The 27,723-nt window shown below is 33.4% G+C and overlaps 7 protein-coding genes across 8 annotated transcripts in view; 5 read left to right on the forward strand and 2 right to left on the reverse strand.

Moving 5' to 3' along the window:
- LOC101503651 (BAG family molecular chaperone regulator 3-like) overlaps nt 1-357 on the forward strand; it is a 2,680-nt gene extending 2,323 nt beyond the window's left edge. Inside the window, exon 4 of the mRNA XM_004485929.4 lies at nt 1-357. Coding sequence (XP_004485986.1) covers nt 1-141 — 141 coding nt within the window. The 3' untranslated portion in view covers nt 142-357.
- A 145-nt stretch (nt 358-502) lies between these two features.
- Nucleotides 503-3,065, forward strand: LOC101503976 (pentatricopeptide repeat-containing protein At4g21065). The gene has a single exon (XM_004485930.4). The coding sequence runs from the start codon at nt 719-721 to the stop codon at nt 2,549-2,551; it is 1,833 nt and encodes a 610-aa protein (XP_004485987.1). The 5' UTR covers nt 503-718; the 3' UTR covers nt 2,552-3,065.
- Nucleotides 3,066-3,940: 875 nt separating this feature from the next.
- Nucleotides 3,941-10,063, forward strand: LOC101504294 (protein BREAST CANCER SUSCEPTIBILITY 1 homolog). The gene is made up of 13 exons (XM_073364838.1): nt 3,941-4,126; nt 4,219-4,272; nt 4,355-4,425; nt 4,521-4,634; nt 5,280-5,776; nt 6,078-6,185; nt 6,282-7,259; nt 7,335-7,435; nt 7,604-7,790; nt 7,883-8,089; nt 8,497-8,662; nt 8,823-8,941; nt 9,519-10,063. The coding sequence occupies exons 1-13, from the start codon at nt 4,080-4,082 to the stop codon at nt 9,867-9,869; spliced, it is 3,000 nt and encodes a 999-aa protein (XP_073220939.1). The 5' UTR covers nt 3,941-4,079; the 3' UTR covers nt 9,870-10,063.
- Nucleotides 10,064-10,183: 120 nt separating this feature from the next.
- LOC101504624 (uncharacterized) lies at nt 10,184-11,985 on the reverse strand. Of its 2 annotated transcripts, none has more exons than XM_012719104.3 (2): nt 11,681-11,985; nt 10,184-11,421 (listed from the first exon to the last, which is right to left on the reverse strand). In XM_012719104.3, exons 1-2 carry the CDS (start codon nt 11,763-11,765, stop codon nt 10,616-10,618), a joined length of 891 nt encoding a protein of 296 aa, XP_012574558.1. In that variant the 5' UTR covers nt 11,766-11,985; the 3' UTR covers nt 10,184-10,615. The 2 variants fall into 2 exon arrangements, with proteins under 2 accessions (XP_012574558.1, XP_004485989.1); XM_004485932.4 differs by having other exon boundaries at nt 11,672-11,981.
- Nucleotides 11,986-16,303: 4,318 nt separating this feature from the next.
- LOC101504944 (F-box protein SKIP19) lies at nt 16,304-19,459 on the forward strand. Its single transcript, XM_004485933.4, has 2 exons — nt 16,304-16,788; nt 18,550-19,459. The coding sequence occupies exons 1-2, from the start codon at nt 16,427-16,429 to the stop codon at nt 19,154-19,156; spliced, it is 969 nt and encodes a 322-aa protein (XP_004485990.1). The 5' UTR covers nt 16,304-16,426; the 3' UTR covers nt 19,157-19,459.
- A 955-nt stretch (nt 19,460-20,414) lies between these two features.
- LOC101505254 (cytochrome b561, DM13 and DOMON domain-containing protein At5g54830) lies at nt 20,415-23,463 on the forward strand. The gene has a single exon (XM_004485934.4). The coding sequence runs from the start codon at nt 20,559-20,561 to the stop codon at nt 23,259-23,261; it is 2,703 nt and encodes a 900-aa protein (XP_004485991.1). The 5' UTR covers nt 20,415-20,558; the 3' UTR covers nt 23,262-23,463.
- A 964-nt stretch (nt 23,464-24,427) lies between these two features.
- LOC101505583 (SKP1-like protein 14) lies at nt 24,428-25,233 on the reverse strand. Its single transcript, XM_004485935.4, has one exon. It carries the CDS (start codon nt 25,151-25,153, stop codon nt 24,677-24,679), a length of 477 nt encoding a protein of 158 aa, XP_004485992.1. The 5' UTR covers nt 25,154-25,233; the 3' UTR covers nt 24,428-24,676.
- Between the last annotated feature and the right edge of the window lie 2,490 nt (nt 25,234-27,723).

The raw sequence follows: 27,723 nt of genomic DNA on the forward strand, positions 1-27,723 counted from the left end.
GGAAAGAGAGTGCAGAAATGTGTTGAAACTCTGGATCAACTAAAGACATCTAATGCAACAATAAAGCCTATGGTTGTTACAACCAAGTGGGAGACCTTTGATCATCCTCCAACCCCAACCAAGTGGGAGTTATTCGAATGATTTTTCTCATCCCCTCTTACCTCTCTATCCCCTTATTTTCTTTTCTTTTTTAATACTAGTATCTCAATATTCTTTGTCAATAGTACTTATTTTCTTTTTTTGGGTGGAATTGTCAATAGTACTTATAACCTTATTATTTCTGAACTCAAATGTTTGCTGTGATGAATAATGATATTGATACCATAAAACTACTAATTCTTTATGGTAAAAACGATACTTAAACGTCTTCAATTACAATTAAAATAAAAGTCGAAAATGTTTGTATATTTCACGAAAAAAAAATCACATAATGCATGATTAAAAGACAATGTTTTATACCAATCTGTTTGGTCACTTGGTCCACCATAACGTGTTCGCCTTTTAGGTTTGACGACTGTATGATCGAGCATACAAGTAGGTTATGGAACGATTGAGTAGAAGGTTATTAAGGATTCGATCGCCTTTTTTTTCTTTTTATTTTTTTAGGTGAAATTTCAGCTAAACATACCTACCTATCTATATAATTTCTTATTCTTAAAATTGAAACACCTAAGACAAATGAACGCATAATGTGATGTGTAACTGAAAGCTGAGACAAATGAACGCATCCTCGAAGCTTTCCTCATTATTCCATACTCCCAAAAACCATTTATCTTCCTTCATCACATTTTCAACCACCTCAGAAAACCCAACATCCCACATTCTCACCAAATGCATTGCTCTTTTACAATACTGTGCATCTTCCAAACACAAACTAAAACAAATTCACGCATTTTCCATAAGACATGGTGTCCCTCTCAACAACCCCGACATGGGAAAGTACCTTATTTTCACTGTTGTGTCTCTCTCCGCACCCATGTCTTACGCTTACAACGTTTTCACATTGTTACATAACCCCAATGTGTTTACTTGGAACACCATGATTAGAGGCTACGCTGAGAGTGATAATTCATCCCCTGCACTTCCTTTCTACCGTAAAATGTTGGTTTCGTGTGTTGAACCTGATACTCACACTTACCCTTTTCTTCTTAAGGCTATTTCAAAGTCGTTGAATGTTAGAGAAGGTGAAGCGATTCATTCGGTTACTATAAGAAATGGATTTGAGTCGTTGATTTTTGTTAGGAATAGTTTGCTTCATATATATGCTGCTTGTGGTGACACTGAAAGTGCATACAAGGTGTTTGAGTTAATGGGTGAGAGAGATTTAGTTGCTTGGAATTCTGTTATTAATGGGTTTGCTCTTAATGGAAAGCCTAATGAAGCTTTGAGTTTGTTTAGGGAAATGAGTTTGGAAGGTGTGGAGCCAGATGGGTTTACTGTGGTTAGTTTGTTATCTGCTTGTGCTGAACTTGGTGCTGTAGAGTTAGGACGTAGGGTTCATGTTTATTTGTTGAAAATTGGGTTGACAGAGAATTTGCATGTGAATAATTCGCTTTTAGACTTTTATGCAAAATGTGGGAGCATAAGGCAGGCTCAACAAGTGTTTAGTGAGATGGGAGAAAGGAATGTGGTTTCTTGGACTTCTTTGATTGTTGGTTTGGCTGTTAATGGGTTTGGTGAGGAAGCACTTGAGCTTTTCAAAGACATGGAAAGACAAGAACTTGTTCCTGGTGAGATCACTTTTGTTGGTGTTTTATATGCTTGCAGCCATTGTGGGATGTTGGATGAAGGGTTCAATTATTTTAGAAGGATGAAAGATGAATATGGTATTATGCCGAGGATAGAACATTATGGTTGTATGGTGGATTTATTGAGTAGGGCTGGTTTAGTTAAACAAGCTTATGAATATATTCAGAATATGCCAATGCAGCCAAATGCTGTTATTTGGAGGACCTTATTAGGGGCATGTACAGTGTATGGAGATTTGGGTTTGGGCGAGATAGCAAGATCTCACTTGTTGAAGTTAGAACCTAAACACAGTGGAGATTATGTGCTTCTCTCGAATCTTTATGCCTCTGAACGCCGCTGGTCCGATGTACAGATGGTGAGGAGGTCGATGATAGAGGATGGTGTTTGGAAAACTCCTGGCTATAGTTTCGTTGAATTGGGAAACCGTGTTTTTGAATTTACTATGGGGGATAGGTCTCATCCTCAGAGTCGGGATGTGTACGCGCTGCTAGAGAAGATTACTGAATTGTTGAAGCTAGAAGGTTATGTGCCTCATACAGCAAATGTGCTTGCTGACATAGAGGAGGAGGAGAAAGAACAAGCTTTGTCTTATCATAGTGAAAAAGTTGCAATTGCTTTTATGCTCTTGAATACAGCACCAGGGACTCCAATCAGGGTCATGAAGAATTTAAGAGTTTGTGCAGATTGTCATATGGCTATCAAACTCATATCAAAGGTTTATGATAGAGAGATTGTTATTAGGGATCGTAGTCGGTTCCACCATTTTAGAGATGGTTTATGTTCCTGTAAAGATTACTGGTAATTTATTTATGTCAAGTTATCAGCATTTGATAATGACATCAATGCTGTATTGTTTTTGAGGTAGGATGCGGTGCTTAGATATAGAGGCAGTGAGACATGGCTGATGATTTTGATAACTTGCAGTCATTCTCAGGAAATATGTTTGTCCTTCCCTTCCACCAATCAACTCTAGCATCAGAGGCATCATATTAGCCCCATGGGGAGAGCATAAGAAGGAGATGAAAAAATCAAAAGGGGAAGGAATTTCATGGCTTGAGGGCGCATTATTTTATGTCAAAATGTTGTTATACACAAAATCAGAAGTTATGAAAAGTGAAGATGCAAAAGGTGTAGTGGTGCTTCGTTGAGGTGCTTGATCCAAGTGTCCTGGACAACCTTCTTGAAGAGTTAGTCATCACGCATTAGTGTCATTTGCTAGGTTGAACTCAAAAATCAAAATGTTGAGTAGGCGAATATTTTGGGCCAAAATAAACTTAAATTTTGTTAAACTTATATTGACTAGTCAGTTGTTCTTTCGGACTCAACTAATTTTATTAGAGAAATATTGACAAAACTATTCCAATATAATATTGGAAATTAAAATTGAAAATATAATTTTGGAAATTATGCATTCAGTGTCTTAAATTTACGTTTTATTTTCATTTTTGATTATAAGGACACTTGTTAGCATAACTCATTTTACGAATCTCTTAAAATATGCATTATAAATAAAGTAGAGAGTCTTTCTATTTTCTTCGATTTTTACTTTTGTATTTTAACTAAACTTTTATTTCAACCCTTTATAAATAAAATAAATCACCCCCTTACTCGTAAATTTATCTTATACATACATTTTTATAATACATAATTTTATAAAGCAAAGAGGATACCCCCTAATATGGACCTCACAAAGAGAGATCCAATGATGGACCCAACCTCCTACTATATAAATCTACTAAAAAATGAAAACAAAAAGTAGTGTTTTGTTTCCACTGCCAAACTTTATAAATATTAACGAAATAAATTTAAAATTAAGTATGAATAAAAAAAATTATATTATTATAAAATATGAATTAATAATTTGTATAATTTTTTATTTCATGTCATCTCATCCATCAATTTATCAAACATTTATAATCTAATATACTAGCTTATCAAATATAAATTCATTCACTAATTTTTTTCATCAAATAAAGATTTATTTATGTTTTTAAAAAAGTAAAAAATAAAAAAGATTTTTAAGTTCCTTTTATAAAACATCGACCTTATACTATGAGGTAATTATTGTTTTTAACTACAGCAATAAATAATATTATCAATTTATTATTCACCTAAAAAAGAAAAAAATGAAGTGTATCTCGCAATCTTCCTTAAATTCGAATTCGAACCGCGAAAACGAATTGCGTTGGCGCGTGAGATATAGAGAGCGCGGTTTTCAAATTTAGATTAATTTAAAAAAAATATTTAAAATTAAAACCCTTCTCCTATCACTATTTCTGCTGCGATTTCAAGTTCCACTGTTTGTTGTTGCCTTAGACACATATTTTTCAATGGGAGACCTAGAAAAAATGGGAAGAGAACTCAAATGTCCAATCTGGTATCAATTCAATTCAATTCAATTAAACCATTACCTCTTTCTTCTCTTTCTCTTTCTCTTTCTTCCTAACTCTTTATTGTTTCATCTTGCAGTTGGAGTTTACTACATTCTGCGGTTTCACTCACATGCAATCATCTTTTCTGCAAGTAAGTAATACAATTCCACACAATCCGATTCATGTTTCTTTTCACTCTTTTACAAATTTGATTTTTATTTTGCAATTTTCAGCTCGTGTATAATTAAGTCCATGAAATCTTCATCTTCTTGTCCTGTTTGTAAAATACCCTTCACTCGTCGAGGTACTTCTCCTCAATTACAACGCCTCATTTCATTTCTTTATTAACCCTAATTTAATCATAAATCACATCAACCCTAATATATTAACTATTTACAGAGGTTCGTCCTGCTCCTCACATGGACAACTTGGTTACCATCTACAAAAACATGGAAGCTGCTTCCGGAATCAATTTATTCGTCACTCAAAATCCACCTGCTACCAATTCACCAGGTTATTCTGCCTTTCATTTCAAAGTAATATTCCATTTTATTTCATGGTAATTATGTTATTGAGTCTAGTAAAAAAAATTGTATTAAAATGGCATTAAGAAAATACATTATTTTTTGGTTTCTTTAATTTTTTATCTTCTAATAATTAATGATCTTCTTGCAAAATATTAACAATAAGCTGTATAAGGTTTTTATTTATTTTTTATATTTTAGTTTGTTATTTGTGACTATGTTATACGAACTGTTATGATTATTGATATTGTGTTGCCATCATTGGTTACACTTAACGCATGCTTTCAGTGTGTCATGTGTTAGTCAGACTCTCCCTGCTTTTTTTTTTAACTTTAATTGAATTTGCATGTTTAGTTTATAAGTTCCATGCTTTCAACTCAGAAATCTAATACACTTACTGGATTGTAGAACCTCAACTAAACATGGAGAAATTAGGATTAGAGAGGAACTATGCAATCACACAAACACTGCCTCAACACTAATAAGACAGTTTATCTCCAAAAGATATTCAATTTTAGTAAATAAATAAATAAATAAATAAAAAAGATAATCAATATAGTCTCATTAATTATTATTGGCAACTCCAATTCATAGTATATTTATATGCTCTTATAACACTTAAGTTATGTAACAGATGAGGGAAAGCAATGTGAAGGTGATGCAGCTGATGCTGATTTTGGTGAGAAGGGAACTGGTGGAACTCATGAAAATCATGCTGAGGAAAAAACCCCGAAGACAAAGAAGTCGAGAAAGAAGCTTAAGACTGGTACCAAAAGTTCAGCTTCTGACTGCGAGAAGCCTTCTTTTCCTGCAAAGAAAAGAGTTCAGGTGCCACAGGATATTCTTTCAGAAACTCCACTGAGGAATTTTAAGTCTGGAGGCTCTCTTAGTGAGATTAACCAAGAAGGAACACATAACATTTCAATCAAGGCAAATGAAAGGCCACTCCAAAGTGAAAAAGGTGATCAGGTGAAAGAACCTTTCTTTTGGTTAAGAGAGGAGGGAGATGTTGAAAAGTTAAGTCAGGGAACTGATGAGGATCAACTTATTGATGGCCCAACACCAGTTCCTCCTTCATTCAGTGATCTCAAAGATGCTGATGATGGAAGTCCTTCAAAACAAGCTCCATCAGTAAGTAGATGGCATATAACAAGCCATTAAGTTGTTAGGAATTTTGAGAAAAGTCATTTGGTATTTGTCTCTTATTGTTTAATGTTTAAAAATATTTTTTTTTTGCCTTATTGGACGATTTTATTATTAAGAAAAGCAAAACCTTGTTGAAGTCATTCAACTTCAAATTTGGTTTAACTTAAAATTGAATATTTTGTGGAGTTGAAATTTGGCTTGCTAGAAAATAAAATCAGGTTGAATTGCTCTCTAACTTTGGATTAAAATTTAAATATTAATAACTTTTTTTGTGATTGTTATGTAGGATGAGGTGCAAAACAAACCATCTGTTGATTTATTTGATAGTGAGATGTTTGAATGGACGCAAAAGCCATGCTCCCCTGAATTATTTTCCACTCCCATCAAAATGCAGGTAGTGAGAATTGTATCAAAAGGTTTTTCATACACGATTTAGTTTGTTATGCATAACCTACTTATTGAAGTTATAATAAGTTGCATGTTATTGCAGGTTGAGGATATTCTTGAGATTGATGAAAATATAAAGGAATTGGTAACAGCATCGCAAGAACATCAGTCAAGTACTGATGCTTACGATACAAACTTTGAGAATTCCATAGTAGGAAATCAATTTGCTGATGTGTTACCACCAGGCATGTCTTCACAAATTAGAAGTTTTGATGATCTAAATGGAGTGAAGAGGTATACAAAGAGAAACAGGAAGGCTACAGAAAAAGCTAGGCAAGACCAGATTAGGGAACAAAAATGTCAAAATGATGGAATAAATATGGATTCAAATATAGCATCCAAAGTCATTGAGGAGCAATCGTTGGACTACAAGCACGGAGCTTCTAACCTGAAAAAGTCTAATAGAAGGAGCAAGACGGTTTTGTTCGTTACCAGTACAGATTCAACGCCTCAAAGTGCTGGTATGGTCTCCAATATGCTAGGAGTTCAAAGCAATGGTGAAGGGAAGATGGCTAAGAATTCATATACTTCAGCATCTAAAGAAGGTAATGAGATGCGATGTCCTTGGAAGATTGCTGGAAAAAGTCAAGTGATAAGAGCCGGAAAACAAGAGCTGGATGATGTGCATGACCCACCTGAAGATTTATCTTCAGAGCAAAACCAGTGCAATGAGTTTGCTGGTTCTGCTTCATTCACTTTAAGTCTGCAGACTTATAATAATGGAAAGGCTGCTAATACTGGGAAAAGAAAAAGCAGTTTGTCCAGAAATTCTATGTCTTGCAGTAAAGAACAGAAGAGTGCTAAAAAGTCAAAAGTTTCCCCTGATTATATCTCTAGGACTAAAAAGGATGAGGACATTCAACTAAATAAAAGTATTAAGCAAGGTACTGATGTCAGGGCTTTGAATGATAATTCAAAAGAGAAACACTGTCATTTGACAGACAAACCAGTTTTAAAGAAATGTGTGAGCCATGTCAAAAAGTACCAATGTGCCTTCTGTCTCTCATCAGAAGAATCTGAGGTAAAATTGTTTGCTTGATTATCTTTTCATCATTATAAATGGATAGGAACTTACATTATGCAATTCCAATTACAGGCTTCTGGCTCAATCGTGCATTATTTTGACGGCAAGCCTGTAGCTGATGATTATGAAGGAGGATCTAAAGTCGTACATTGTCACAGGAATTGCACTGAATGGTATAGATTTTTGTATGAGTGACACAATTAACGGATTTAGATATTTGATGTTGATTATCTGTCAAATAATTATATAGTTTCATAGAATTGATTTAATCAAGTTGATTTTAGTAGCTTGCTATAGTAACGATTAGGACTTGTAAGTGATGTGTTTTAAATATGCATCAGGGCCCCAAACGTATACTTTGAAGATGATAATGCAATAAATCTTGAAGCTGAAATAAGTAGAAGTCGGAGAATCAAATGTAATTTTTGTGGACTTAAAGGTGCTGCCCTCGGTTGCTATGAGAAAAGTTGTCGCAAAAGCTTCCATGTTCCTTGTGCCAAGTGGACTTCTCAATGTCGATGGGATATGGTATATGATAAAACCAAACTGCATCTAAAAAATCATAATCATGCCTATTTCTGAATACAAACTTCTAATTAGATCGTTCTAATGTTGTTCAGGAAAACTTTGTCATGTTATGCCCTCTACATGCTCCCTCCATGTTGCCGTATGAAAGTTCAGGATCCCAACACAAGAGCAAGAAATTTACCGCTAAGAAGGAAAAAAGCTGTAGTATCAAACATGACACTACAAGCCAAAGTCGAATTGCTCAAGGATCTTACAAGAAAATTGTGCTGTGTTGTTCAGCTCTATCCGTACAGGAGAGGGTAAAATAATTGCTTTTAGTATCTATTTAAAAAAATTCTCATTAAATAATATTTTATTCATTATCTTTTTGTGGTCGAAAATATAGGATGTTGTTTCTGAATTTGAAAGTGTGTCCAAGGTTACTCATGTTATGCCCTCTACATGCTCCCTCCATGTTGCCGTATGAAAGTTCAGGATCCCAACACAAGAGCAAGAAATTTACCGCTAAGAAGGAAAAAAGCTGTAGTATCAAACATGACACTACAAGCCAAAGTCGAATTGCTCAAGGATCTTACAAGAAAATTGTGCTGTGTTGTTCAGCTCTATCCGTACAGGAGAGGGTAAAATAATTGCTTTTAGTATCTATTTAAAAAAATTCTCATTAAATAATATTTTATTCATTATCTTTTTGTGGTCGAAAATATAGGATGTTGTTTCTGAATTTGAAAGAGTATCCAAGGTTACAGTTTTGAAAACCTGGGATTCAAGTGTTACCCATGTAATAGCATCAACAAATGAAAATGGGGCATGCCGAAGGACTCTCAAAGTATTGTTGGGTATTCTAGAAGGAAAGTGGATTCTTAGCATTGAGTGTAAGTTCAGTTCTTTTATTTCTCTCGATGTTCAGTTATTAGTTTCATACAAAGCCGCTATCATAAGGTCATAGTAAATGTCAAATAATTTCTCCTCTCTCTTTTTTTATGTTTTGTAATTTAGTTTTTGTTCTTGCGTTGGTTGGTTTTTGATAAGCAGGGATCAAAGCTTGCATGAAAGAAACAAGACCTGTTGATGAGGAGCCCTATGAAATTAATGTCGACGTCCATGGAATTAGGGATGGTCCTCGTCTTGGACGACTAAGAGCACTGGACAAGGTTAGAGTCTTGAGATATTTTCTGTTCACATGTTACAATTAATTATTGTTGTTCTCTAAGAAAATAGTTTGAGGACGAAAAAATTGTAATAGTAATGTGCCTTCTATATGTTTCCAGAACTTTTCTTCTTTGGCTTTAATAACCATGCCTTCAAGAACTTTATTCAAGTTTTTATCTTGTATAACCATTCTTAAGATGTATGTCTATGAGAAGCTGACCACTAATATCCACAAAGCATAATGAAAGAAAATGGTAACTTTTCTTACCAAGAAAATTATATGCATGTAGCTAATGTGTGGAAATATATGATGAATGCATGGAAGTAGTCAAGTAGGGAAATTGAGTACTGAGAATTGTAGGAACGAATTTGTTTTGTTAATTTCTGCCTTTTCATTTTCCACCTTTCTGTAGTTGCCAGTATTAGTTATTGACTATCAGTTTTTTTGCCAATATTATACATTGAATAGTTCGATGTGTTTCAATTGAGCTAAGCTAGACTAACTGCAGGATGATTTCAATAAATGCTTCTTTATTCTCAGACTAAACTAGTGGTTTGTGTTGGCAATTTCTTATGCAGCAACCAAAGCTTTTTTATGGCTGCAAGTTTTATTTCATGGGAGATTTTATCCAGTCATACAAGTGCTATCTGCAAGACCTTGTGATTGCTGCTGGAGGGATTGTTCTGCATAGAAAACCAGTGTCAGCTGACCAAAAAGCAATACTACCTGATGTGCATCCACAACAAACCCTCATAATCTACAGTCTTGAGTTTCCTGCTAAATGCAATCCTTTGGAAAAGGATGCAATTTTTTGCCAAAGACAATCTGATGCAGAGGTTTTGGCAAGGTCTACTGGTTCAAATGTTGCAAGCAATACGTGGATTCTGAATTCAATTGCTGGCTGCAAGTTGCAAAGCCTTACTCAATAAATGTTATAGGCCATTTACTTGCACATGATCCAAAATCAGTGTTTTTCCTTTTGTTTATCTATAAATTTATATGCAGGCTCATTATATACCTTTTCTTAAGAGTATATATTAGTAAATTTCTGATTTGTTAATAGACTCCTACAATATAATTTGTGTAATTCTTAACCAGTATGTTGGCAGTTCTTTATTTGTTACTTATGGTTCCAAAAGTATAGCTTAATTCATTCTTTCTAAAAATAAGCCAGATTTGTTGAGTAAACATCCTGTCTGTTGCAAAAATAAATTTCTACATCTAATTGGACAAACACCTCCAATTAAAAATAAGCTGGAAATTCTACATTTCATGTGATGTTCTCATTTTTTTTGAGGTTGAATAATGTATTTAAATGTAAACACTACTTTATAGTTCATATAAATCAGATTGAAAGGAACAAGAATTCAATTTAGGAAATGCACACAGAAGACAAGAATCTGGTTTATAAAACAAGTCTTGTGCCATTGAAATTCTAATTCAGAAAACATTTTAATCACTATTCTCCTCTTTGACCATTTTTCCTCTCCTATTCTTCCTGCTCATGGTCTAAGAGCATGCTGTCTAGACACCGAAAATATACATGGTAGGCTAGAAGTGATAATGTCATTCTGTACATGGATGATGCTTTGATAGTGTTCATTTTCTTCCCCTATAAACCATGCTTCTCACCTTTGCCTCTTCTAAATACAGATTGAGCTTTTGGCTTATCATATTAAGTTTTCTTTTGCGTATGTTTTGATAGTTTCATGCGAAGAGATTCAAGCATATGCTCTATATCTGATATTTCCTCTTCGACGCCACTCGTCTCTAGATTAGTTGTTGCCAAGTGTTCCTTGAAGCTATCAATCCTGTCAATGCCTGATTGAACTTCCAACCACATTTGCTCCATTGTAGCATGAATTTCCTTTTTTTCCTCTTGCATGTCTCTTAGTTTTCTCTTCATAGACCTGTAACCATCAATGGATTTTTGGAGCTGTTCCGAAAGAGCCCTGTTACGTTCTTGAAGGACTATGTTCCCTTCCATTTCTACTCCACTACTCTTCTTCTCTTTCTCCTTCTGTTCTGAGTTCCAAGCATGCAGCCTCCCCATCAACATGTCATTCTGAGCTTTTAGATCACCTATAAGCTCCTCAAGTTCTGTCAACTCTTGAGCCTTTCTTGCAAGCTCAGAAGCCATGATTTGCTTTTCTTTTCCCAAACTTGAACACATTGCTTGAAGACTCTGCCGTGCCACAAAGCTCGCGTTTAGCTCTTTCCTCAGTCTATCTTTCTCATCTGGAGGCACATCATGAGCTCTTTTCTCCTTTGGTATGTTTGGCCTAAGGTCAGTGTTACATCTCCTAAGTTCAGCTCTTCTCTTGGTAGAAGATTGAACCTTTTGAACCCTTGTCCTAACCTCATCTAATAGAAACATCATACCATTTACCCTATGAAACTTTCTCTCATCGTTGTCTTTTGTGGTAGCCCCATTATGGTCTTGAATTAATTTTAGCAATAGCCTAACATTTGTGGCAAGGCCTAATGGCAAAAATGAAACAGAATAATTAAGAATCATTAGTCATTCACTTATGGCCTGATTATTATTGTTATTATTATTATTATTATTATTATTATTATTATTATTATTATTATTATTATCTTCAAAAATAAAATTATTATTATTATTATTATTGAGTAACAATTGTTTGCAAATAAATTTTCAATTCAAAGCTAAAAAAAAAAGGCTAAGAAATTTGTAATGTAGAATGTGTGTAACACATGAAATTACCTTCCATACCAAATTCTTCTTCTGGCTGTCCATTGTTACTTGTTGAAGAATTATTTAATTGGGGAGATGATGAAAATGCTCGGACATGATCCATGCTATGCCCACAATTGATCAAATTTCAAGAGGGAGAATCAAAGTGGTAAAAGATATGATAAACAAGAATGAGTTAGAAGGTTTTTATGTTGTTGTTATGAATTTTCAATGTAAGATGTACTTAGAGATTCAAGAAGAGAGAATTACATTTGTAGTATTTCTTCTTCTTCTTCTTCTACTTTTCCCTGGGAAAAAGTTTATGTTTTAGTTTCTTAATTTCTAATATAGTATAGTATATTGTGAGGTTAGTTCAAATGGAACATAGGTTGGTTCAAGGTTGATGCGCAATTATTGCCTTCAGTTTGACTTTTTCAATGGTTTCGTTTCCCCCGAGGCTGCATTTTTGGGTAATTAATAAATATTACTATTCTTCTTCTATAGTAACTTCATTTTTGGGTAATTTTCATCTTTTTATTTTTATTTTTATTTTTATTTTTATAATAGGTAATTTTCATCTTCTAACATCTTGTCTGTAAATGTTTGGAAATTTTGAACCATAAATAAACTTGATATATAATGTCTATCATCAGTCTTTTATCTCTAGCTATAACAACTTGAATTTATTAAATGGAATTCAAACATGAAATAGTCGTAAAATATCATTTGTATTGAAAAAAATATATAGAATTTTTAAAAAAAATATAATTATAATACAAGAATATAATATTAAAACTCTAAAAAAAAAAAAAGAATCACTTGTTTATTAACAACTAAAAAATAATACAATGTTAATTTTTTTACAACATATTCTCTCAAATACCTCCAACTTTCTTTCGTTGTACTCACACCCTTTAAAACAATTAACGGTGTTACATAGTCTTTGTGATAAAGACATTAAGAACATAAAGATAATTCATATTTTAATAAATTAAGAAGAATTTTATTTATTTTAATTTGATTTATAATAAACCTTAGTTTGTTTTATTTAAAATTGTAATAATTTTAATTTAGATTTAATTGATTTTATGTGTAAGTGGAGATATTTGCTTCCTTATGTTTAGTTTATTTTTTAAAAAAATGATGTAGCTCAATATGAACATAGAGAATAGCGTCATTTATGATCTATTTAAATTAGCAGATAATTTTACCATAAATATATCTTGTAATCTTATTGAGACATGTTTGAAATGAATTAGAATTGATCTCGGGAGAATGGTAAATGAGATGTGTATATTTTTGAGTTTTTGAATTACAAGTTACTTTAATGTTATCAATGACATCCTTACCATTTGGTGATTCTTTATTGACTTATCAATCATCGTTGATTGTGGTGGCTTCTTGATCTCATTCATCTAACCTATACTTGTTTGTTTCTATTCCCTTTAATTTTACCACTTTGTTTCAAGAAATCACTTGGTAGATCGATCTTTCATCTCTCGTGGAATCAACTCAAAATCCACACCATTTGTTATCAGATTATAGAAATTTCAAGTGAGATTAGGAGGAATGCTCTCTAGAGTTCTTATTTGAACCAAGTTTGAATCTTATTAAGAACTTCTTACTTTTGTGATGATTTTATCTTGATCTTATCATTCCCTTGTGGAGTGTGGTGATTTCTTTCATTTCCTTCCTTCTCCATATTTTGTTATTTGTTTTCTCTATTTTATTTGATACATTAAAAATATCACTTGATTAAATTCTTTAACACATATAAAAATACTCAAATCCATATAATTTTGTTCTTTAAACATTTTATTTTTATTACAAAATTTTAATTATTTAAAAAAATCAAGATATAAGTGATGATGTTTTTCCTTGTGCTCTTAAAAATCTGAAAACATATATTAAACATATATCTAAAATTATTATTTTTTAATGTGTGTTAAAACTAAAAGAACTATAAAGTTGAATATATGTTTTTCTATTTGATTTTGATTACCTACTAGGTATATCAAATTCAAAAGTGCCAAGTACGTGTCATATTAAGAGAAAGTACTTGCAACCAACTAGGCTGAAAAATAGAGGTTTGCTACAGGCAAAGCTTAAAATGAAGAGAACGTGGTCTAGCATTACATATAAAGAGGAGGAATAACTAGCCACAGCTCTAAATCAATAATGTTTGGCCACACGTATGAATAAAAAAATAAAGTAATGTGACTAAATTATTTTTCTTTTAATGTTTTATATTCATGTGTGTTTAAACATTATTGATTTGGAATTGTGTTCTAAACAAATATATGTGGATACAAATACTATTGTCCTCTTTATTAACTAGAAGTTACCAAATCATATATAATAAATTAATATCATTTACTGCCTTTGACCATAGCTAAAAATACTCATATCATATAGAGCAATGCATATGGTTTTAAACGCGATCAACGCCCCTACACGCTGAGGCTTCTATCATATGGTATGATCTTTGCATCTAAGTAGTAGCGGATCCCGGACCCTAATTTAGGTAATTAAAAAATTGGTGGCTATACAATCTATCATCATTAAACTTTGTAATGGAATACTTCTATAAGCCCACTTCTTAGGAAGTGTTTATTTATCCTCTTTCCTTTATCTTCATCATGTGTTTTATATATTTCCTAAATCTATTTTAGTCTTATTTCAATATCTAGACTAACACAAGATTTACATCAATTATCTTTATTACATAATTAATGTTATTGTTTGAAATGTTGATTCTTTTGATATTTCACATTTTAGATTAGGGCATCTCTCCTCTAGTGTTTTGCTTTGTGGTTTTCTTAAAATAAAAATATGAGATAAGGATAAGAATAAGAATAATATACTTCCACATAGTGTTGTTGCAGCCACAATAGAAATCAAATGAGTTACATAAAAACGATTAAACTAGATTATTAATATTAATAATTTTTTAAAAACAAAATTAGGGTGCAAAGTCATTGTTCGAACATAATTCTTATGGTACACAATATAAGTATGACTTAAAAGAGCACAAATTTGCAATCACCTCCTCCTATAAATTGTAATACATCTCACACATCCTAAAAAATAAATCGTGACACAAGTCATAAAATTAAGCATTGGTAAATATATTATAGATGGCCACTAAAGACTTCTCACATCAGAGGACAATAGTTAAACCCACAACCTTGTCAGTATGAGTCAACTTCTTACCAACAAAATTAATCTTCATTGATCTATGACTTATATACTATATAGAATAATAGAATTTCATTTTCTATTTTGACATCTTATCTTTCTTTTTTAATAGAATAATTAGATAACATTATGTAGTCAAAACAAATTGAATAACCATATTCGTTTTTTGGATATCATAACAAGCCAACATGAAATTTTTTGTGAATATTTTTCATCTAATTTTGTATATATATATATATATATATATACATTATCATTGTAAAATTGAATTTAGTCTTAATTTTAAAACTATTTCAAATCGAGTTTTTTTTTTCCTTCATTTTTCAGTCAAAAATTTAAATTTGATCTAATCATAATTTTAAATTTTAAATTAAATCTAATCACATGTGATTTTGAGTTTCATTAATTTGATCAAAATTGTATATCTAAGGAATATCAAAAGTGGATTTTATAGCACTAAAATATTATTTTTATATATTTAGAAATGCTAAAGTGAAAGAGAGAATATGAGATAACAACAAGAAAAATAATAATATTTTAAGTTAAACAATCTTATAGATGAAATCTTTAATTGGAGTAAAAATTGGGAGGGTATCATAAATTTGAGTTCACTCACATAAAATCTAAAAATGAAATTCTTAAAATGTTACAATTAGAGATGCTCTTGCATTCTAATATTTTTCACTAGTTCTATATATAGTTGAATATGTGTTAGTGATAGCTAGATTTTTAAGTAAAATTTTGCATGTTGAATTGTTGATTATGATAAGTTGACGACTATGCAAAAGAGACGTCTAATAGACAATTATTTAAAACATAATGATAATTAATCTTATGTTAGAAAAATAGGAATGTTTGCATTGACCTAATTTATATTTATCTTTTTTAATTAGACAATTAATTTATCACAAGTTTAATTTAAGTCAGGTTTAACTTAAAACAACAAATTTGTATCGAAATTGAGCTAAATTTTGAGTAAAATAAATTATTAACGAGTGATCAACAACAAATTTTTTGACATGCATAAATAGATTCATGTATCAGGTGATAAATGACAGATTTATCCAATTGTTATATGAACTTATTTGAAAGTAAATCTCTTAAAAATTAATGTCCATTTTTCATTATGTTCTATCTCTCTCCATTCAAAGATCTACGCATCTTCTTATAGGTGTATTTTAAAAAAATTATTTTTAGTAATTTATAAAAAAAAAATCATTTGTCATTATCAATTATTTGAAAGAAAGAACGTAATTTTTATTATAACATAAATATATGAATTTGACTAATATAAGATAAGAAGTTGATGAATTGAGTCTATCCATAGATGATATTATAATTACAATTTATCATATAAAAAATAACATATATGGAATTAGTAATTAACATTAATTATTTTATTATCTAAAATGAGTATAATTTTCTTAAAAATATCTCTCTAACCTATGGAATGAATAGCAAAATATTCTTTTTTTGGAATACATAACAAACGAGTTCAATAAGTAGAGAAAACTTAACCTACCTGACGAAAATCAATTTTGTGAAATGTGACCATCACCACCACAATTCTTGAACCCTAATTCTTCAATGGAGTCGTTAGCATCACCATCACCATCACCATCGTTGACGAATTCGAAATCAGTCATCGATTCCGGAGAAAGAAATTGGCTCGATCTTCCACGAGACGTGGTATCATCGATTTTCCTGAAGCTAGACACAGTTGACATTCTCGTTCGCGCTCAGAATGTTTGCACCGCGTGGCGCAATATCTCCGAGGATCCTCTCCTCTGGCGCACCATCAACATGCCTAATTTCGAGAATGACCTTAGCACCGATCACGAATTAGAGATTTTATGCTACCGCGCTGTTGATTACAGCTGCGGTAATTTACTTGATATCAATATCGAGTATTTTGGTACCGATGATCTTCTCCGTCACATCGCTAATTCGTATGTTTCACTTGCATCTTCATTTTCGTTTTTATAATTCTCAATCGTATACTTAAATTGTCTTTATGGTTATTACGTGGCTAACATGTTTTGTTTAATTCCAATACTTGAATTGTTTTTGTGTGATCTAGATCATAAGAAAGCTGTTATAATATATATTTGTTGGGAAAAAAAAAAACTACAGCTTCCAGTGGTTGAAACTAGTGACAATAGGAGAATTGCTACCGATTTGACACGCCAGTTTGATGGGACCAGAATGGGAATTCGCCCAATGGTGTGTTAGTGATGAAAAGTGTTGAAGTGTGTTTTGTAGGCAGTTCTTGTTGAGAAGTATGGTTGAGCACAAGAAAATGAGAAATAATTGAGAGAAAGGCTGAATTATTTGCAATTAATTCAATGAGAAAAGTTGATTACAGTATGAGTAGGAAACACTTTGTATAGTGATCCTAATTAAACCTACGAATCTTAACTAATTTGTAATTAATATTAATCACTTAACAAACTCCAACTACCTATAACCAACTCCGAACAATATCTAACATTTCTCATGAAAACATAGGAAAAAAATGTGTTCCCCTTGTTTTCTTGGTCCCTATTTTCACTGGTAGTTTGGGAACAAGGGAAAAGTCAAGTGATTCCTTGTTGAATGGTGAGCCTATTGCTTGACACGAACTTGTAAAACATAATCTTGTGAAACTTATTTATTTGTTTGTAGGACAAATAATAACTAGAATATTGCCAATGTCTCAAATTTCAGTTTAAACCTCAAAGGGTTTTGGCGTAAAAAGTATATTTTTTAAAGAAGGATTTTTGTCGTGGATGGTAAGATGGTTTTGATCTTGAAAGTAATATTCTGTAAAGCTGAAAGCATTTTTGAATTCTAAGTAGATCTAGGGGATAGAAGTCAGTGTAGCAAATGGTGGCAGTTGGGTTTGGACTTGAAGGGATTTTGACTAGAAATAATATTATTACTTGAAAATAATATTACCCAAGTCTCAAATTAATGGTATCTGGGGTTTTGATTAGAAATGTACAAAGACATGTTTAGTAGGAGCAGATGTATTAAATGAGAAGGATGGTGGAAGTGTAATTTTTGAGAAAATGATTGGAAATAATAATTACAAAACTTATCAATTTCAGTTCATTCTAGTCATTGACAAGGCATAGGTTTCTGGGAAAAGGAAATATTAAGTGTAACAGTCCCATACCTCGAGAGAGACCATATTAATTTACATGTAGGTTTCATAAATTTGTCACTTGTGTTATGGGTTGTTTGCAGTTAGGTGAAGAAAGTTTATTGATGTTTTGTTGTTCAGAGCCTAGTTTTCATTTCTGTTTATTCTTTTATCTATTTTCTGTTATTTGGAATCATGTTCACGATTGCCTGGGATTGAGATGATAAATACTGATAACAGTATTGGTAGGTGAGGACATCGTTTAAAGGATAACTGTCAACTGTCTGTTATTTCATTTATTGTCTATCATATATAAATGATTTTTATATGTGTGTGATGCAGTTATTGCCGAAAGTGAAAACATTACATGCCTGTGTTTGTAAACACAAATTAGTTGTTGGTGCTTCTGTTTAGTATAAAATGTTCCTATGTGATATAGAAATACATAATTTGACATTTTTAGATAGTTAACTGAAGTCACAACCAATATTTTTGTAGCATGTCACCTAGTTAGTTTACCATGTAAGGTAGATATTTTGGTAGCATCTCTATGTAACAGTATCTCTTCCGTCTTGACATTTTACAGTGCAAGTCATCTACAACGCCTCCGCCTTGCATGTTGCTATAGTATAACAGATGAAGGATTGTGTGGAGTTGCTGAAAAGCTTTCTCACTTAGAAGAACTTGATATATCGATCAGTGGTTTATCCAAGGATCCTCTGGAAGCAATTGGAAGATGTTGCCCTCGATTGAAAGCCTTTAAATTCAACATGGAAGGGTGCAGACGTCCACACATAGAGTCTGATGATGAGGCATTTGCTATTGCACAAAACATGCCCGAGTTACGCCATCTCCAGCTTTTTGGAAACAAAATGACTAATGATGGTTTGCTTGCTATTCTCGATGGCTGTCCTCACCTTGAATCTCTTGATATACGTCAGTGTTTCAATATTAATTTGGCAGGAACTTTGGGGAAGAGATGTAATGAACAGATCAAAGATTTACGACTTCCATATGATGCAACTGATGACTATCCATTTGAAGTTGAATTTGATTATGGATCACTTGATGAAGACTACCCATCAGGGATCTCAGACATAAATTTATCGTCCGACAATGATGAGTACGAGTATTATGAATTCTCAGGTGGGAGTGATTTTTCTGATTATGAGTATGCTACCTATGACTTTTGATTAATTGAAACCTCTCAGCTGGGAAAAATGTAGTTTCTAATGATACTCAATAGTGATGGTGTTTTAATGAAATTGGGTAGGTGGCCACATCATCACTGTCTTTTACATGGGCAGATAGGTGATAATCATCTGGTTTCTTTGCGCAGCACACATTCATTGTTTTCAACTTGTGTTTATGTATAAATGTAAGAAGCGATTTCTTTGACTTTATGTTTGAAAATCTGAGACTCAGGCTCTGAAGCAAATTCATTGTGCAGTTATGCCTGCTGTATATAACTACACAGAAATTAGTTGTGTTGGTCCTTCGCATTTCGAACCGTAAGTTCTAACTATGACGGATATATCTAAATTGCTTGTGGTTTTTGCGTCTATAAAAGTGGGGAAGATGGTTTTTATATAGGACAAAACATTGGTTGTCTAATCTAAAATATTCGTAACTACCTACGATTTCTTCAAATCTATAGTTTTCTCAAAGATTGCTTTAATTACAAAAAATGTATTTTTAAGTTAAGAACCGCACCAAAAAAAAAATCTAAAGAAATATATCAAGTTTTGTACTGTTATGAAGGTGGGTCAAAAAGCAAAGAGCTTTAGTTAACGCCCTGAAAGTTCTTTTGATGACATACATATCCTGGTTCATTGGTTGGGCTCACTTGGGCAAGGCAATTGTTTGTACACCTATAGTCGTGCGCGTCACTTTACATGATTTTGACCAAAGTGACTTAATGACCTATTAATTGTATATCTTTATATTATTAATGGGTTGAACTCTTTTTCTCTACAAAATGTTTGGAAATATTTTAATCCAAAATGTCCTCCGAGAGTGGAATATGATGACATACTCTTCAACTCACTAGGAGCTTTGGAGACTTATAAAGATTTATATAATTTATTTTATTTATTATTTTTATATAAAAAATTATTAACTGAGTTTTCGAATTGAATCTAGGTAAGTAAGCAAGGATGAGTGTTAAACATATCGATTTTAACTTTTTCTTTATTTTATTTTTATTATAACTCGTACACATGAGAAACGAATCATGCTAGAAAACAGAGAGAGGCAAGACATGGTTTACTTAACTTAATTATAACAGGACTGTTAATAAGTATTAACTTGTGTTCTTGTTTTCTTCATCTTAACAACACCGCATATCATACGAACTACGAAGCTGTCACCTATCAACCCAAAGCCCAAAACTACAACGAACACGGAATCGCACCTACACGATTCTCCTTTTTCCTTATTTTTTTTTAAAGGAAAATAAAAATAGAAAAACTCCACCGGATCGACGACGGCGATCGCAGCTATCTTTAACTTCTCCGATCACCACCTTACAAGCGGCGATTCGGATCCACCGGATTCCGAACACTATCCGCTTAACTATATTCGAATCTCAACCACATGCTTCGCGAAACTATCTTGATCTTCTTATACTTATTATTCTTCGGGTATGCAGATCCTGCTCCGAAATGCTCCCGTAGCAGTCCTTTCATCGATTTCGAATCCGAATTCAAAATGGTTCAGCATCAGCTCAGAGGCAAAATCAAAATCATTGACGATTGTTCTTTTAGGGTTTCTCAATTTGATATGCTTTCTGGCTCCGATGTGCATTGGTGGAGCGCTCTCGCTCTTGATTTCGACAACTTTACCACCGGATTCATCGTTTCCGATCACAAACTTAACCATACTTACTCGAATTTCACCTTCGTCGTTCATTTGATGCCTAATATCACGTGGGACATGATCCATGTTCTCTCGGTTTGGGACATTCCCACTGCCTCCGATTTCGGCCACGTTCTGATTCAAAATCTCACCACGGCGGAGGCGAAATCTCCAGCATCTTCGAGCGGCGGAGAAGAGAAGGAGAAGGAGAAGGTAAGTGTTTATAATGAACCAACTATGTTTGACAATTGTAAAGTTTTGACCAAGGATTTTAGGGTTCGTTGGAGTTTGAATTTGAAAGAGGATTCAATTGAGATTGGGTTGGAAGGTGCAACTGGGGTTATGAATTACATGGCTTTTGGTTGGGCTAACCCTAACGCCACTGATTCAGAACTCATGCTTGGTGCTGACGTGGCTGTTGCTGGGTTTAAGGAAGACGGTTTGCCTTTTGTTGATGATTTCTTCATCACCAAGTATAGTGAGTGTGTGAAAAACAGTGATGATGGATCTGTTGAAGGGGTTTGTCCTGATTCAATCTATGAAGGACCAGACAGAGTTGGTTTGGTGAATGATACAAGGATGATTTATGGGCATAGAAGTGATGGTGTCTCATTGGTTAGATATAAGAGACCTTTGAGTCAGGTTGATGGTAAATATGATCAACCTGTTGATCGTTTAGCTAACATGACTGTGATTTGGGCTTTAGGGAAGATTAGAGCTCCTGATACTGTTTTACCTTACTATCTTCCTCAGAATCATGGTGGTCTTCCATTCGAAACTTTCGGCCACTTGGGTCTCAATGTTTCTCAGCGTGTCGATGATTGTAAAGGTCCTTTGGATGCTGGTGATAAAGAGGATCAAGATATCATCATTGCTGATGCCAAAGTTCCTTTGGTTGTTTCTTCGGGTCTGGCTTTGCATTACCCCAACCCTCCGAATCCTGCCAAGGTTATTTACATCAACAAAAAGGAAGCTCCTGTGTTGAGAGTGGAAAGAGGGGTGCCCGTCACTTTTTCGATACAAGCTGGGCATGATGTCGCGCTTTATGTTACTTCGGATCCCATCGGTGGGAATGCTACACTGAGGAACCTGACTGAGACTATTTATGCTGGAGGTCCTGAGGCTCATGGAGTTCAGGCCAGTCCCAAGGAACTTGTCTGGGCTCCTGATAGGAACACTCCTGATCAAATTTACTATCATTCGGTGTACGAGAAGAAGATGGGTTGGAGAGTGGAGGTTGTGGATGGAGGTCTATCTGACATGTATAACAACAGTGTTGTTCTGGATGATCAACAGGTTACCTTCTTTTGGACGTTGTCAAAGGACTCCATATCTATTGCTGCTCGTGGAGAGAAAAAGAGTGGTTATCTTGCTATAGGATTTGGCAGTGGAATGATATATAGTTATACTTATGTGGGATGGGTTGATGACAACGGTGTTGGTCGTGTTAACACTTACTGGATTGATGGAAGGGATGCTTCAAGTATACATCTTACACGAGAGAATTTGACATATGTGAGATGCAAAACAGAAAATGGTATAATTACCTTGGAATTTACACGTCCATTGGTTCCATCTTGTAGTAGAGGCAAGAGACCAGAATGTAACAACATCATTGATCCCACAACTCCGCTTAAAGTCATATGGGCGATGGGTAGTAGATGGAGCAATGAACATCTTAGTGAAAGGAATATGCATACTCTCACAAGTAGCAGACCTATACGTGTTCAACTGATGCGCGGTTCCGCAGAAGCAGAGCAGGATTTACTTCCAGTTTTGGCAGTGCATGGCTTTATGATGTTTCTTGCCTGGGGTATCTTGCTTCCTGGAGGTATCTTGGCAGCCAGGTACTTGAAACATTTGAAAGGTGATGGTTGGTACAAAATTCATGTTTACATGCAATATTCAGGGTTGGTCATAGTTTTTCTTGCACTTCTTTTTGCTGTTGCTGAGCTTCGCGGTTTTCATGTTAGCTCGACACATGTTAAATTTGGAGTTGCTGCAGTATTTTTGGCTTGCATACAACCTGTTAATGCATTCATTAGGCCCCCAAAACCATCGAACGTGGAGCACGTACCGTTTAAAAGGATTATCTGGGAATACTTGCACGTAATTGTTGGCAGATCTGCCATTGTTGTTGGCATTGCAGCACTTTTTACCGGCATGAAGCATTTGGGAGACCGATACGCTTTGGAAAATGTCCATGGACTCAGCTGGGCAATGATAATTTGGTTCTTAGTAGGTGCGCTGTGTATTGTTTATTTTGAATACCGTGAGAAGCAGCGAGTAAGGGATCGGATATTTGGAAGAGGCAATTGGGTGCTTGGTAATGAGGAAGATGATTCCCTTGATCTCTTGACTCCAACAAATACACATACAACAGATAAAGAGTCACAAGCCTCTGCAAGAATGGAAGTCCAGTTAGAACCTTTGAACAGGTAGAAAGATGCATGTTTGAACTTCCCATTGAAAGTCTCCATTCTGAAGCAGTTGGTTGCAAATTCCTCGTTTAATCTGAGCTTTCAGGATTATTTGTTAGTTATGAGGATTGAGGCATTTTTGAGGTGTAAAGGGAGCACTTGTTCATCAGTCTCTTTGTACTGATGTTGCCATTTTGTGAAGAGTAGTAGCTTTTTCATAGTCATATACATGTTCACTAGATAGGTTATATCTTTTGTTCACTCTAGCTGCTATACTTTTTTCTTACCCCCAACAAAAACAAGAAGAAATCAAAGTTTACGAACTGAAAGCTTTATTGTTAGATTCTGTTCCATAATATGGTAGATGTTTTTCGATATCGAAGGCTATCCAGCCAAAAACACTGTTGTAAATTATGCGATGCAGATAACTAATACAACACAAACGACATTAATTTTTGGTTTCAGTGTGATTGTTTTTAGTTAGTTGGTCATGGAGCATTTAGTGTATGATTCACGGTGGATTTGTCATGGTAACGTTGACAAATCAATGTGATGCCAAACATGCAAATAAATCCTTTGTGATCGTAAATCTCAAGTAGTCATCATCGATTATGCTAATATGCTAAGTCAAGTCGCATTTTTGAAGAGAAATTAATTGTTTTTCTCCTGTGGCCAATTCTTGGACAAAGAAATGAGAACTTTTTGGTGTACAACTCACATGATATTTTTACCCTTGCCCAGTAGATTCAAGCACATTTGGTTTCAACAACTCAACAGATTCAGTCTTGAATAATTAATTGGTTTCAGCAAAATTATGTAGTGCACCTACATTGACATGTAAAAATTGCAGCGCAGGGTGTGAAGCTCTAGAGATGATATTATAGTTGGTGTAGTGTTGTCGTTGGGTGTGGGCTCCAAATTTTTATTTTTTTGCTTTGGTTGTGCTAAGCTGGGAGCAATGTGGCTTTGGGGAGTTTCAATTTTATTGTACTGCTGTCTTTTTCTGGTGTTGTGGCTGGTTTTGGTCAATGCTATGTTTATTTTATAGTAATAAATTCTTTTGGCTTTTGAAAGAAAAATAAAATAAAATTGATGGGACCCAATAAGAATTCACATTCTTCCCAAATTGGACGTATTTGTCGCGGGCTGCACCTAACTGAATGCTTCAACTCACTCATATTTGCAGAGGAAAACGCCAAGATTGTGTAAAGATTCAAGCTTTTCACAGATTCATTTGCGAAAAACTTTTTCCACCTTCAACATTTAGTTGAATGAACACATTTGGAAACAACATTGATTTATTAAGCATGCATACAAAAACCGATAAATTCAAAAATGGAAATTAAAATTGGTTTCTCGATCAACAAAAGTGATAATAGCCTAATTAATTTCATATGCTAGGCTTATAAATTCCACGAAAAACATTGAAATTGAAATTCAAGATTCTTTTTCATCTTCTTCAACTTCAACATTTTCGCCTTTAAAAGCCCAACTATTCTTCTCGCGAATACGAGCTTCTTCCTCCGGCGTGAAATCGTTCTCGATCCCAAAATACTCACGCACGTACTCAACGCTCTTCTTCTCGATCCGTTTGGCAACAGCCTTAGTCAGAAACTCGAAAAGGGGATCCATGTTGAGGAAATGCACGGCGAGGAGGAACTCCTTCAATTCATAGTTATCAAATTCATCAACGGTGAATTCCTTGACATTGCCAGCGTCGGAGAGACGGTGGAACTCGAGGATCTTTGTGACGTGGATACTGTAAACGTTGTGGAGAGGGATTACGGGAACGTCGGTGTCGGGGCATTCGTCGATGAAGGCTTGCACAGTTTTCATGTGCTTCGCCATTGAACGTTCGATTTCGAAAACGACGCCGTCTGCGGTTCTCAGAGAGATCAATGAAGTTGAAGCCATTCTTTTTTTGTCCTCAATGCCAAAAGATGTAAACAATCATTACATTACACTTATTCCTTTTTATACAAGCAAATCATTTTTTTTTTAAATAAAAATAATAGAAGCAAGTTAATTTTATTGATTTTTTCTTATATTTTATTTTATTTTACTTAGTGTTTCCCTCGCCATTCATGTCACAATGCAATAATTAACAAATTAATGCCTTTTTATACTAAAAAATAAAGTTAACAAAATAGTATTTATAGAAATTTTAAATAAATTATAGAAATTAAAATTCAATACCCACTTTTATTATCCAGTATGAAGGTGCATTTTCATTCTTATTCTCTATTTTATTGTTACTCTATACAATAACAAGCTAAGGTTCCTTAAAAAAAAATATCTTCCATTATATCAATTATTTTCACCATGATTTCATCATGATTTCGCCACCCGTATGTTTTCCCCTCTTTTTCAATCTGTATCTTAAGTGATGACCTTGTTACTTGTGCATGGAATTTTTTTTCTTTGGTATGTGATTGTGCTAGAAAATAGAGAAAATGTATTTTTCCCTGTGAAAACATGAAATTTTCTCAAGCTAAAACATAATATTGTATTGCTTGTATTGGATTTCTAGATGACGAGGAACTAATGAATGAATGAGACTGAGAATGTTTTTGATAGCTTTGGATTTTGGACTCTGTTTTTGCTTGTATTGGATTTTTTATTTTTTATTTCTCGACTGTTTTTTATTTTAAACTTTGTGATATTGTTTTGCTAGAACATTCGAATAATTTGACATGGACACTTACTTCGATTCCGTTTATTAAAGCATTGCAGCTCATGCTATCATTCCCCTTCTGGTAAGATTAGGACCTTCCTATTGTTATTTATTGTAATATGTACAGGTAATAAAGGATTTTGATGAGCAAGAGACTGGCTTTTTGTAAGGGATTTCAGTTTTGAATTTGATATTCCTTTGCAGGTTATTTTGTTCGATGCTTTGCTCGGATCCTAAACTTGACTCGCACCTCTTCTGTTAAGTTTAGGACCTTGCTTGCTTGGCTTGATGAATATGAATTGGATTTTTAGCTTTAAATTCTAAGATTTTGGTTTCTGATATTTGATACAGATGGTATTATATAGTCTATCATTAAGTTCATTTAAGGAGTTGTTAGCCTTTCAAAAATAAAAAACAAAGGATTTACTTAATATAATATTATTAATCAAAGAGATTGATAGTTATCAACAGAGACAAAGGACTGTTCAAATTATTAATTTGAAATTTGAAGTTTATTTGTAAAAACTCGTGTTTATATTGGATAAGGAAAATCTCATTTTAGAGCAATCTACTTTTAAACATTAGTTAATTATGAGGTACGTGTCAAGCTAGCCTTAAATGCATAAAATTAGTGTGCAAATGGAGAAGTGCTACGGCTGAACGATATTTGTGCCTTTCTATTGATGGCTGGATTTAGTTCAGTTGTTTGTGTTAAATTATTATTTTTTATGCCTTATTTATCATTAGCATGTATGTTGTGGTACTATGAGAGTGTGAGATTGTATCTGAGTTGCTTTGTTAATTTGGTTTGTCAATCATACTAATTCATGACTTGATTTAATCTTGACAGGTGGACAAGAATTTTTTTAATTTTTTTTTAGATTATTATGTATAACTTTATATGTCTAAGACAATCTATTTTACTAGTTTTAATGTACACTAATGAATAAATTTTATGTATTCAATTCTTAAATATATATATTGAATATTTATATTTGATTAATTGTATATGTTTTTAAGACTTTATATATACTAAATTTATATTATTGAGTGGTTTTAGTGGTTACTTGGGAAACAAATAATACTTCAGCAATGAAAAGAGAGACATTAAGACCATTATTGAGTATTTATGTTTGTAAGACTTTATATATATTAAATTATACAATTTTTATTGAAAAAAATAATTATATTTATAATAAATTATTTAATTTTAAATTTATTAAACAGAAATAAGGTGTCCAATGGCCAAATATCTGTCACTGTAGCTTATAGTGATGGTTGTAATCCAAACGTATTGGGTAATCATAAACAACGCTTAAAAGTTCTGTAGGTATCGATTATATGGGTGATATCGATGTTTTTTGCCTTTTACCTATGGTTTTGAACTGCTACTATAAGTCAAATTTGTTGTTACCATTCAGTTTTTAATTCGTTATTCTAGTATGTATTTGGCTAGAAGAATGTGGATAGAACCTGTGTTTTATAATTTTGTTTTCTTTTGTGAGAAGATCATGGTCCAAGATTTAAAACAGTTCTATTAATGGTCTTAATGTCTCTCTTTTCATTGCTGTAGTAGCCACTAAAACCACTCAGCCAAGCATCATTACTTGAACAAAGCAAGCCCCTATCAGAGACAACCAATTAGAAGCTTCCATCAACATTTAACTCAATGCAATATAACATGGAAGAGTGCCAAAGGACCCATCACGGAGAAGAAACTTCAACATCACGATATTGAAACATATGGCTAAGATGGAAGCAAGCTTTCTTGTTTTCAAGATTATCAAATAGTTCTAAAGAGTCTCCTTCT

Source organism: Cicer arietinum, chromosome 1 (genome assembly GCF_000331145.2).
Source record: "Cicer arietinum cultivar CDC Frontier isolate Library 1 chromosome 1, Cicar.CDCFrontier_v2.0, whole genome shotgun sequence".
Lineage (NCBI taxonomy): Eukaryota > Viridiplantae > Streptophyta > Magnoliopsida > Fabales > Fabaceae > Cicer > Cicer arietinum.

What these genes read in the sequence shown, in the direction of transcription:
- LOC101503976 (XM_004485930.4), top strand. Translation starts at nt 719, where the DNA reads ATGAACGCATCCTCGAAGCTTTCCTCATTATTCCATACTCCCAAAAAC.
- LOC101504294 (XM_073364838.1), top strand. Translation starts at nt 4,080, where the DNA reads ATGGGAGACCTAGAAAAAATGGGAAGAGAACTCAAATGTCCAATCTG. An exon ending in CCACTCCCATCAAAATGCAG is followed by an intron (nt 6,186 to 6,281) that starts GTAGTGAGAATT and finishes ATGTTATTGCAG; the next exon opens with GTTGAGGATATTCTTGAGAT. An exon ending in GACTAAGAGCACTGGACAAG is followed by an intron (nt 8,942 to 9,518) that starts GTTAGAGTCTTG and finishes TTTCTTATGCAG; the next exon opens with CAACCAAAGCTTTTTTATGG.
- LOC101504624 (XM_004485932.4), bottom strand. Translation starts at nt 11,765, where the DNA reads ATGGATCATGTCCGAGCATTTTCATCATCTCCCCAATTAAATAATTCT. An exon ending in AGAAGAATTTGGTATGGAAG is followed by an intron (nt 11,422 to 11,671) that starts GTAATTTCATGT and finishes TTTTGCCATTAG; the next exon opens with GCCTTGCCACAAATGTTAGG.
- LOC101504944 (XM_004485933.4), top strand. Translation starts at nt 16,427, where the DNA reads ATGGAGTCGTTAGCATCACCATCACCATCACCATCGTTGACGAATTCG. An exon ending in CTCCGTCACATCGCTAATTC is followed by an intron (nt 16,789 to 18,549) that starts GTATGTTTCACT and finishes GACATTTTACAG; the next exon opens with TGCAAGTCATCTACAACGCC.
- LOC101505254 (XM_004485934.4), top strand. Translation starts at nt 20,559, where the DNA reads ATGCTTCGCGAAACTATCTTGATCTTCTTATACTTATTATTCTTCGGG.
- LOC101505583 (XM_004485935.4), bottom strand. Translation starts at nt 25,153, where the DNA reads ATGGCTTCAACTTCATTGATCTCTCTGAGAACCGCAGACGGCGTCGTT.